This window comes from Nerophis lumbriciformis, linkage group LG19 (assembly GCF_033978685.3).
Source record: "Nerophis lumbriciformis linkage group LG19, RoL_Nlum_v2.1, whole genome shotgun sequence".
Lineage (NCBI taxonomy): Eukaryota > Metazoa > Chordata > Actinopteri > Syngnathiformes > Syngnathidae > Nerophis > Nerophis lumbriciformis.
This window is the reverse complement of record NC_084566.2, coordinates 42,079,383-42,091,624: the sequence shown is the minus strand read 5'-3', so window position 1 is coordinate 42,091,624 and position 12,242 is coordinate 42,079,383. Positions and strand designations below refer to the sequence as shown.

The window sequence follows — 12,242 nt, the reverse complement described above, 5'->3', positions numbered from 1 at the left end:
GCTGGCGTGCACAAGCTAGCAAGCTACAGAGTTTGCGGACAATGTATTTCTTGTAAAGTGTATACAAAGGAGTACGGAAGCTGGACAAATAAGATGCCAAAAACCAACCACTTTTATGTGGTATTGGACAGAAAGGAGGACTTTTTTTCTCCTCCATTCGAAAATGCGGACGTTATCAGCACTACGGTCTGATTACAATCAATGCAAGTCATCAGAATCAGGTAATACACCAACTTATATTCTTGTCTTCATGAAAGAAAGGAATCTATATGTGTTAAACATGCTTGTATTATCTTTAAACACCTTTAACTTATTAACAATATTAACTATATGTGTTAAACATACTTGTATTATCTTTAAACACCTTTAACTTGTTAACAATATTAACTATATGTGTTAAACATGCTTGTATTATCTTTAAACACCTTTAACTTGTTAACAATATTAACTATATGTATTAAACATACTTGTATTATCATTAAACACCTTTAATTTATTAACAATATTAACCATATGTGTTAAACATGCTTTCATTATCATTAAACACCTTTAACCTGTTAACATAAACATATATTTCATAAATAAGTAAATATAAATTATATATATGAATGAGGTAGATCCCCACGACTTGATCAATTGAAAAGTAGCTCGCCTGCAGAAAAAGTGTGAGCACCCCTGATGTATGGCATCACACCTCTCCTTTCTCAAGAGGAGCACGTTGCTCTGACATCAATCGCTGGAATGTCTCCCAGCCAACGTCTTCGGTTTACCTGCACACTACTGCCAACTTCCTGAGTGGACCTCAATAAATGATACTATAGATAGAAACCCCAACTCTATGTTTCGCGAAAAAACAGGACATTTTGTTGCAGGGCGCTCCTTTCAAAATAAATGTTCCTATATAGGGGTCAATTATAGAGATGTCCGATAGTATCGGCCGATAAATGATTTAAAATATAATATTGGAAATTATTGGTATCTGTTTCAAAAAGTAATTTTTTTTTTTTTTTTTTTTTGTCCTGTCCAGCTTCTCAGGCAAATCATATACAGTATAATCTATAAACCTAATTACACTTTCAACAAAAGCCTTTGAGGACTTCCCATCTTTTTTTATGTTTTTTGGCATCATCGTTTTCAACCATGTAACTTTCTAAAGTTAAAAAATACTGAATAAATGTTTTAAAGAAAGTAATACTAAGTGAATATCTGTTTTTGGCCTTAAAAATAAACCTTTTACCGAGTATTATAATTAAATTGATTAAATCATGATTGTCAATGAACTCTCCCAAAATAACAGAAACCACATCAAGCTTCATAAACAAACCAATCCTTAAACACATTTTTTCAACTTCCACCCAAAAGGAAGACACAATATGACAATACCAAAACAAATGCAGGGTGGATTCAGACTCCTGACAACAAAATCGGCAGTCATCTGACTCTGTCATATTCCATAATTTTAACATTGTCCCCGTGGGTAAGAAGTTATAAATAATTTTAATTTGAAAATAACGATTTTGCACATCAGTAGTAGTTTTATAGATTAGTTTGAATATGGCAGAGGTGTGGACTCGAGTCACATGACTTGGACTCGAGTCAGACTCGAGTCATGAATTTGATGACTTTAGACTCGACTTGACAAAATGTAAAAAGACTTGCAACTCGACTTAGACTTTAACATCAATGACTTGTGACTTCACTTGGACTTGAGCCTTTTGAATTGACATGACTTGACATGACTTGCTACTTTCCCCAAAACCCAAAGATGAAAAAGTTATTCGGGAGCGCTCCGTGTTTTTCATTGTGTACTTGTCTATCAGCGTTGCGTGTGTCAGCTGGTGTGCTCTCAGTACAACAGCCAATCAAATTAGATCTACTTTGTTTTCATCACACAGCATTCATCCAATCAAATTGCAGGACAACCAACGAAGAAGACATGTCCAAACCACACGCCAGTGAACAAAAAATGATACCTAAAATAATTTTGTTTGGGTATAAAAATTACGAGGTGGTCAGCACAAAACGGTTTGCAGTATGCAACACATGCGGTTCCAAAATTACTGATGGAGAGGCAACAACTTCCAACTTCGTCCGGCATTTGAAGTTGCACAAAGAACGGTAAGTTTTGAATGTAAGATAACGTTTATTGGCTAAGTAACGTGACTTTTATTTGCTGTGTAGTTAAATCAGTGAGGCTGTAAACTCACTGCTAACGTTATAACGTTATTACAAACACGGGAATCTGTTGCAGTTCACTACCTTATTCATACTTTTTGTTCAGTGATTTTTTTTTAAGCAGGGTTACGTTAGTCAATATATCACACGTAACGTTAGACGGCGGTCAGCAGCACCGCGTATTTTAGCCACCTAAAAAAAGACAAAAATAGTCAAATAAAGGTCAGTTAAAATGTATACTATATTATGAATATGTGTACCGTTTTAGCTAGCTTTCTGACATACTGTTGGTTGTTTACCTCAGTGGTCCCCAACCACCGGGCCGCGGCCCGGTACTGGTCCGTGGATCGATTGGTATCGGGCCGCACAAGAATTTTTTTTTTTTTTCTTTTTTTAATTAAATCAACATAAAAAACACAAGATACACTTACAAGTAGTGCACCAACCCAAAACAACTCTCTCCCCCCTTTTGTTCTGGGCATTGAACATGAAGACTCTTCCTTCACTGTTCCGAGTGGCCATGAGAGTCTTGGCAGTGCCTGCCTCCAGTGCTCCAGTGGAGCGAGTTTTCAGCCATGGTGGCATCATACTACGCCCCCATCGTGCACAAATGACTGACAGACTCTTGGCTAATTTGGTCTTTTGCAAATGCAATGCAGCATAGGGCCCTGACATATAAAAAGTACAACTTTTTTGTTATGTTCACGTATATGTCATGTTTTTTCAATGTTAACACTTTTGTACAAATAAGTACATTTGCACTTTATTTTTCAATGTGTTTGTTCTGTAAAGGAATGAGTTAATGTTTAAAATGACTAGTTAATAGTGCTATTATAAAGTGCAATGTCAGCACAATTTTCTTTCCTGCAATTTAAAATGCACTTGTTTTAATAAATAAATACAGCGTTTGAAAAGCATACACAATCTGTGTTAATATATTAGTCTGTGGTTAAAAGGACTTGAAAGGACTCGAAACTCAAAATGCAGGACTTAGGACTTGACTTGAGACTTTCCAGTCTTGACTTTGGACTTGACTCGGGGCTTGCCTGTCTTGACTCGGGACTTGACTCAGACTTGAGGGCAAAGACTTGAGACTTACTTGTGACTTGCAAAACAATGACTTGGTCCCACCTCTGGAATATGGCATCCCACGGCAACGGGCAGTCAAAAAAGTCCTCCCATTTTCCAAAGGTGTTGTATGGGGCAGCCCTCAAAGATTTCTTTATTAAATAAAACTTATATATTTTTCTATTTATTTTAGTTCCTTTTTGCCAACTCGAATTTCTTATTAGAGGTTTACAAACTAATAATTTAGTAGTTCCATAATTAATTATTTGTTTCCATCTTTTCCCAATGACTCCAGTTAGTTGATTAAATGAAAAGCTTGAGCAAGCATCACCATACATGGTTATAAATTCTTCATACTTCATAATCTTACCATTCTCATTGATAATATCATTGACAAAAATGATTCCTCTTTCAAACATATTTTTCCAAAAGAAAGTCTTTCCATCTATTACAATATTAGAGTTCATCCATATTACATACCTGCCAACTACTCCGGTTTTCCCGTAATTCGTACGGTTTTCATCAACCTATTCCGGGTTACGGTTGCAGTGATAAAAAATACGGTTTTTCATTAATTAAAAAAAAAAAAAAGGGTGAAAACTACGCGAATTGCACCTTGTGCAGACAAGATTTTTCGATCGGACACGGAGGAATTAGCGATGTAAAAGACCACGTTGGGACAAAAAAACACAAGTCTAATGCCGTTGCTAGCGATACAAGTGGAAAACTTTCAACGTTTTTCGTCGCCCAAACAGATTCTTTGGATGTGATAAATGCCAAAGTTTTATTTACGGAGGCAATAATTGAGCATGGACTTCCAATCGCACTGGCTGATCACATGGGACAGTTAAATGTTTGTAATGCAACCTTTAAAAATCATTACGCGGTGATCGCGGTCCCAAAAATAAACTTTTCTTGCATGATAATGTCCAGAAAAATTCGCTTTATATTACTATAGAGTCCTTTTAACGAATGAGTTTGATGGTTTATCACAAACCTTAAATGAAAGAAGTCCTTTGTTCTCCTGCAGCATGCATGCACTTTGGCCTTGCTTCGTGTTTGGTGCGCAATCCTGTCGGCTGTATTTCACAGCACGACATACTGTTAAAAGTGTTTATACTATTTATGCTTTCAAGTCCAAGTTGAAGAAATCTTGTTAAATGTTGACAGCATAACTACCAAAATACAGAAGGATGTCCTTAATATTTTTGCAGTGCTATTTCTGTTGAAAAGTTCAAATGATTACATTAGAGATGTGATGTGCCACTTTTCAATTGTCTGATGGCTTACATTAATTTTCATTAATTTTTCATATTTTGAATTCTTTTGAAAGGCTTACAAAAAAACTACATTTGAATTGTAATTCCATGCTATTGACAGGACTATTAATTTGAATGAAGTTAGCTTACCATGTTTACAGTATGATAATTGTGATAGAAATGTGAATTTTAGGCACAGAATATTTTTTACAATTGAACAAGGCAGTAGATTATACAAGCTTGGACAGAAAGTTAATAATGACACCAATTTTTTTTTTAATGGAATTGTTTAGTACTGTTTTACCATTTGTTTACTGTAAAAAGTGTTTATACTGTTTATACTTTCAATTAACAAATTGAAGTCTTGTGAAAGGTTGACAGGATAACTGGCATTAACTGTCAAAATAATTTCAAACTATTGAAGTTAGCTTACAGAATAAACATGTCAATCAACCCATATGATTTTTGCTGTAATATTTTTGTTTTGAAAAGTCACTGTGACTGATAGAAAAGTGATGGTTTTAACAACATTTTAACCTGTCGGAATGCTAATAATCATTTTGCGTCGGGGGGCGAAGCCTGAACCCCCCACCAGGACTTTGCCCCTGGACCCTGGCTACTAGGTTTTTCTGATTTCAAAAGTTGGCAGGTATGTGCTGCCATTAAATTCTAAGTTAATGATTATTTGCACACAAAAAAAAGAAGTTTCTCAGTGTGAACATGAAATATCTTGTCTTTGCAGTCTATTCAATTGAGTATAAGTTGAAAAGGATTTGCAATTCATTGTACCGTATTTTCCGCACCATAAGGCGCCCTGGGTTATAAGCCGCGCCTTCAATGAACGGCATATTTCAAAACTTTGTCCACCTATAAGCCGCCCCGTGTTGTAAGCCGCATCTAACTGCGCTAAAGGAATGTCAAAAAAACAGTCAGATAGGTCAGTCAAACTTTAATAATATATTAAAACCAGCGTGATGTGGGCGCGCATGGAGTCGTATATCAACATGGACGGAGCTGCGTGAAAAAAGCCACCCGGCCTCTTCGCGTAAACTTAAACTTACCTTAACCACTCGCTCATCTTTTCTTCATCCATCCCTTCGAGTTAGCTTTTATGATGACGCCGGCTGGAAAGGTCTCTTTTGGCAAGGTCTTCCTTTTGAATATCACCATGGGTGGAAGTTTCTGGCCATTAGCATGGCAAGCTAGAACCACAGTGAAGGATGACTTCTCATTCCCTGTGGTGCGAATATTCACCGTACGTGCTCCCGTTGTATCCACAGTGCGGTTCACAGGAATATCAGTTGCTGTGAAATAGTAATCCGTGTGCGGATGGAGAGATTGCGTCTTTTCATGAACCGGATCCCTGTCGCTTAGTAGGAACCATTTTGTGGTCTTTACAGATGTAAACACACAAAGGAAATGAAACGTACGGTAATATCCGCGCGCTTTTTCTTCTTCTACGCGGGCGGGTGGTTGCTTACAGTAGAAGAAGCAGCGCTTCCTGTTCTATGGGGGCGGGTGCTTACCTTGGCGGTTGCTTGCGTAGAAGAAGAAGCGCTTCCTGTTCTACCGGGAAAAAAGATGGCGGCTGTTTACCGTAGTTACGAGACCGAAACTTTATGAAAATGAATCTTAATATTAATCCATATATAAAGCGCACCGGGTTATAAGGCGCACTGTCAGCTTTTGAGAAAATTTGTGGTTTTTAGGTGCGCCTTATAGTGCGGAAAATACGGTATTCTCTTTTTTATTGACCATTTCCACAACGTGACAACTTCCCTGGTTTAGGGTTGTGTATACTGTCGGCGTGTAGCAGCCTCTGATGGTGCCGCCCTCGTTTTGTGCTTCCAGAACTATCTTGCTGAGCGTAATCTCGCTGCTGAACGAGCCAAACACCTTCTCTCCTGCCAACGTGGACGCCTCCGTCATGTACCGGAAATGGAGGGACAGCAAGGGCAAAGACCGTGAATACGTGGAGATCATCAGGTAGATGGCGAGACACGGCCGTCATTTCAAACGAACGCACAAAAAAATTGGTGAATTCGGTGTCCCCAACAAATAATGCCACCCTGCAGGAAACAAGTCGTGGCCACCAAAGCCGAGGCGGAGCGCGACGGCGTGAAGGTGCCCACCACGCTGGCGGAGTACTGCGTCCGCACACGCGCCCCGCCTCCCGACGAGGGCTCCGACCTCTTCTATGACTATTATTACGATGACGACGATGTGGAGGACGGCGACGGCGACTGCTGCTACGACGAAGACGACTCGGGCAACGAGGAGTCATGACATGCCTTTTTTTTTTTCTTCCTTTCTCCCCTCAGCTCGACCAATCTTTGCCGACACGCGCGACGTCCCTTCTTTTGCTGCCCGGGTCATCGGCAAGTGAGAAATCTTCGACGGCTCCCGTTTTGTAAACCAATGAAAATGAGCTAATTTGACCTCAGCTTGTGCGCTCTTTGTTAAAGCTAAAATTGATGGGCTGCTGATGTCACACGTTCAGTCCAGTTTTTTCCATTTTCTCCTGGAACCAGAGGGACTTAAACGTCATGTCGCTTCTAATGTCAAAGGTCGTGCGGGGTTGACGCCACTTTTGCACTGATGCAAACCCTTACAAACTATTTCTTCCATTGTAACTTTCCCCTTCCTGGTTGTGGGTTTTGCTCGGCGACTTCCTGGTGAAGTGGACTAAAACAATACACGGATCGGGACTTTCCCCCCAGGCGTCGTAGTCTGCATGCCAGAACACCTTGAATTCTTTTTCTTTCGTCTGTTTGGAAGCTAAATTGGGTCTGGTCGTACAAAAAGAGGGCCGAACGCTCATAAACTGGCTGGGTCAAGCTGTCTAACGATTTGTATTATCCCGAAAGTATTGCTGTGTCTCCTGGTTACTTCTTGTCATTTTAATGGTGGAATTAATATTTACATTAAGAATGTGTGGGGATAATCCATCTGGGAGGAGGGTGTAAGCGTTTGCTGATCACAATAGTTTTTACTCAGGTTAAAAGCCTGACTAAACTTAACGTTTTTTGTTTTTTTATGCCCCCCCCGAAAAGTATTTTTGTCTTTCCATTTCTGCTTAGTCTTTTTCTTGTGGTTAGACTTGATGCTTGCAGCCTTGCTTGAGAATGTTTTTTTTGTGAGATTTTTTTTTTTTAGGTTTGGCATCTTAACAGCCTGTGTAGAAAAGATGATGTTGCAGTGTCAGTCAGAATTATAATGGAAGTCTGGACGTGGGAAAAATAACAACGCCACTCTATTTTTATTTTACTGTTTGTGTTAGTGGTAAGCTTACGTATTTTTGATATATTTTTTAGTGTTTCTTTGTGTCTTATTTTTTTCATCGCCATCGTTGATTTATTCCATCTGCTCAATTGGATTTCACACTGAATTTCTCAGGATTATTCAATTTGCATTCGACTTAGTGGATCTTTCTCAGAGTTACCCCCCGACTGATGCACATGTAGCTGTGTGGATGGTGATCACCTGTTTATTTTTATTTTTTATTTTTTTTTGGCTATTTAAAAATGGGGAATAAAGATTTATTGGAACAAAATGTAAGTGGAGTGAATAATTACATTTATTTTATTTTTTATTTATTTATTGAACAGTGTACATACAAACATATTCTCCAATCGTCCGGCAGTACTTTCTTCCGCAAAACATGTAAAGGAAAGAAAATTAAAGCAAATACAAACAGAATGATAAAATAATAATAAAAAAAAATAGGATAACATTCTAACAGACAAAAAAAGGCTAATCTAAATCACTTTAAATTTCTGCAATAATGAAATCAATTTAAGGGCTTTTGTATTTTTAATTATGAACAAAACTGCTGTCGTTTAAGAACACAGTATTTTATTTTGAAACCGCACAGGAACCGGAACAATACGCTTAGCGGCAGCCTCAAATGGCAAATCCAAAAATAATAATTAAAAAATAGGATAAAATTCTAACAGACAAAAAAAGGCTAATCTAAATCACTTTAAATTTCTGCAATAACGAAATCAATGTAAGGGCTTTTGTATTTTTAATTATTTTCCAATATTTAATTGATCATTTTAAATTATTAAGGCAATTAGAAAATGACTTCCTGCTAGTTTTTTTTCCGGCAATTGTGTTCGTTCTCGTTATTTTTTGTGATCTTTATTTCAATAATGTTATATAAAATATTACGAACAAAACTACTGTCAATTAAGAACACAGTATTTTATTTTGAAACCGCACAGGAACCTGAATGATATGCTTAGCAGCCGCCTCAAATGGCAAATCCAAAAATAATAATTAAAAAATAGGATAAAATTCTAACAGACAAAAAAAGGCTAAACTAAATCACTTTAAATTTCTGCAATAACGAAATCAATGTAAGGGCTTTTGTATTTTTTATTATTTTCCAAGATTGATCATTTAAAATTATTAAGCCAATTACAAAATGACTTCCTGCTAGTTTTTTTTCCGGCAGTTGTGTTCGTTCTCGTTATTTTTTGTGATCTTTATTTCAATACCAATGCTATATAAAATATTACGAACAAAACTACTGTCGTTTAAGAACATAGTATTTTATTTTGAAACCGCACAGGAACCTGAATGATATGCTTAGCAGCCGCCTCAAATGGCAAATCCAAAAATAATAATAAAAAATAGGATAAAATTCTAACAGACAAAAAAAGGCTAATCTAAATCACTTTAAATTTCTGCAATAACGAAATCAATTTAAGGGCTTTTGTATTTTAAATTATTTTCCAATATTTAATTGATAATTTAAATTATTAAGGCAATTAGAAAATGACTTCCTGCTCGTTTGTTTTCCGGCAATTGTGTTTGTTCTCGTTATTTTTTGTGATCTTTATTTCAATACCAATGTTATATAAAATATTACGAACAAAACTACTGTCATTTAAGAACACAGTATTTTATTTTGAAACCGCACAGGAACCTGAATGATACGCTTAGCAGCCGCCTCAAAGGGCAAATCCAAAAATAATAATAAAAAATAGGATACAATTCTAACAGACAAAAAAAGGCTAATCTAAATCACTTTAAATTTCTGCAACAACGAAATCAATTTAAGGGCTTTTGTATTTTTGACTATTTTCCAAGATTTGATTAATCATTTTAAATTATTAAGCCAATTAGAAAATGACTTCCTGCTAGTTTGTTTTCCGGCAACTGTGTTCGTTTGTGATCTTTATTTCAATAACAATGTTATATAAAATATTACAAACAAAACTACTGTCATTTAAGAACAGTATTTTATTTTGAAACCGCACAGGAACCTCAACGATACGCTTAGCAGCCGCCTCAAATTGCAAATCCAAAAATAATAAATAAAAAATAGGATAAAATTCTAACAGACAAAAAAAGGCTAATCTAAATCACTTTAAATTTCTGCAATAACGAAATCAATGTAAGGGCTTTTGTATTTTTAATTATTTTCCAAGATTGATCATTTAAAATTATTAAGCCAATTAGAAAATGACTTCCTGCTAGTTTGTTTTCCGGCAATTGTGTTCGTTTTCGTTATTTTTTGTGATCTTTATTTCAATACCAATGTTATATAAAATATTACGAACAAAACTACTGTCGTTTAAGAACATAGTATTTTATTTTGAAACCGCACAGGAACCTGAATGATATGCTTAGCAGCCGCCTCAAATGGCAAATCCAAAAATAATAATTAAAAAATAGGATACAATTCTAACAGACAAAAAAAGGCTAATCTAAATCACTTTAAATTTCTGCAATAACGAAATCAATTTAAGGGCTTTTGTATTTTAAATTATTTTCCAATATTTAATTGATAATTTAAATTATTAAGGCAATTAGAAAATGACTTCCTGCTAGTTTTTTTTCTGGCAACTGTGTTCGTTGTTTGTGATCTTTATTTCAATACCAATGTTATATAAAATATTACAAACACAACTACTGTCGTTTAAGAACACAGTATTTTATTTTGAAACCGCACAGGAACCTGAACGATACGCTTAGCAGCCGCCTCAAATGGCAAATCCAAAAATAATAATAAAAAATAGGATACAATTCTAACAGACAAAAAAAGGCTAATCTAAATCATTTTAAATTTCTGCAATAAAGAAATCAATTAAAAGGACTTTGTATTTTTTATTTTCCAAGATTTAATTGATAATTTAAATTATTAAGCCAATTAGAAAATGACTTCCTGCTAGTTTTTTTTCCGGCAGTTGTGTTCGTTCTCGTTATTTTTTAGGATCTTTATTTCAATACCAATGTTGAATAAAATATTACGAACAAAACTGCTGTCATTTAAGAACACAGTATTTTATTTTGAAACCGCACAGGAACCGGAACGATACGCTTAGCAGCCGCCTCAAGTGGCAAGTCCAAAAATAATAATTAAAAAATAGGATAAAATTCTAACAGACAAAAAAAGGCTAATCTAAATCTCTTTAAATTTCTGCAATAACAAAATCAATTTAAGGGCTTTTGTGTTTTAAATTATTTTCCAATATTTAACTGATAATTTAAATGATTAAGACAATTAGAAAATGACTTCCTGCTAGTTTGTTTTCTGGCAACTGTGTTCGTTTGTGATCTTTATTTCAATAACAATGTTATATAAAATATTACGAACAAAACTACAGTCGTTTAAGAACACAGTATTTTATTTTGAAACCGCACAGGAACCTGAATGATACGCTTAGCAGCCGCCTCAAATGGCAAATCCAAAAATAATAATAAAAAATAGGATCAAATTCTAACAGACAAAAAAAGGCTAATCTAAATCACTTTAAATTCCTGCAATAACGAAATCAATTTAAGGGACTTTGTATTTTTTATTTTCCAAGATTGAATTGATAATTTAAATTATTAAGGAAATTAGAAAATGACTTCCTGCTCGTTTGTTTTCGGGCAATTGTGTTCGTTCTCATTATTTTTTCGGATCTTTATTTCAATACCAATGTTATATAAAATATTACGAACAAAACTACTGTCGTTTAAGAACACAGTATTTTATTTTGAAACCGCCCAGGAACCTGAATGATATGCTTAGCAGCCGCCTCAAATGGCAAATCCAAAAATAATAATTAAAAAATAGGATGCAATTCTAACAGACAAAAAAAGGCTAATCTAAATCACTTTAAATTTCTGCAATAACGAAATCAATTTAAGGGACTTTGTATTTTTTATTTTCCAAGATTTAATTGATAATTTAAATTAAGGAAATTAGAAAATGACTTCCTGCTCGTTTGTTTTCGGGCAATTGTGTTCGTTCTCGTTATTTTTTGTGATCTTTATTTCAATACCAATGTTATGTAAAATATTACGAACAAAACTACTGTCGTTTAAGAACACAGTATTTTATTTTGAAACCGCACAGGAACCTGAATGATATGCTTAGCAGCCGCCTCAAATGGCAAATCCAAAAATAATAATTAAAAAATAGGATAAAATTCTAACAGACAAAAAAAGGCTAATCTAAATCACTTTAAATTTCTGCAATAACGAAATCAATTTAAGGGACTTTGTATTTTTTATTTTCCAAGATTTAATTGATAATTTAAATTAAGGAAATTAGAAAATGACTTCCTGCTCGTTTGTTTTCCGGCAATTGTGTTGGTTCTCGTTATTTCTTGTGATCTTTATTTCAATAATGTTATATAAAATATTACGAACAAAACTACTGTCATTTAAGAACACAGTATTTTATTTTGAAACCGCACAGGAACCTGAACGATACGCTTAGCAGCCGCCTCAAATGGCAAA

General features: G+C 35.2%; 1 protein-coding gene across 1 annotated transcript in view; it reads left to right on the top strand.

The window, feature by feature from the left end:
- LOC133618418 (ubiquitin-conjugating enzyme E2 R1-like) overlaps positions 1-8,055 on the top strand; it is a 25,937-nt gene extending 17,882 nt beyond the window's left edge. Inside the window, exons 4-5 of the mRNA XM_061978752.2 lie at positions 6,354-6,488; positions 6,578-8,055. Of these exons, the coding sequence (XP_061834736.1) occupies positions 6,354-6,488; positions 6,578-6,788 (346 nt within the window). The 3' untranslated portion in view covers positions 6,789-8,055. The remainder of the gene's footprint in view (positions 1-6,353; positions 6,489-6,577) is intronic.
- Positions 8,056-12,242: the final 4,187 nt, after the last annotated feature.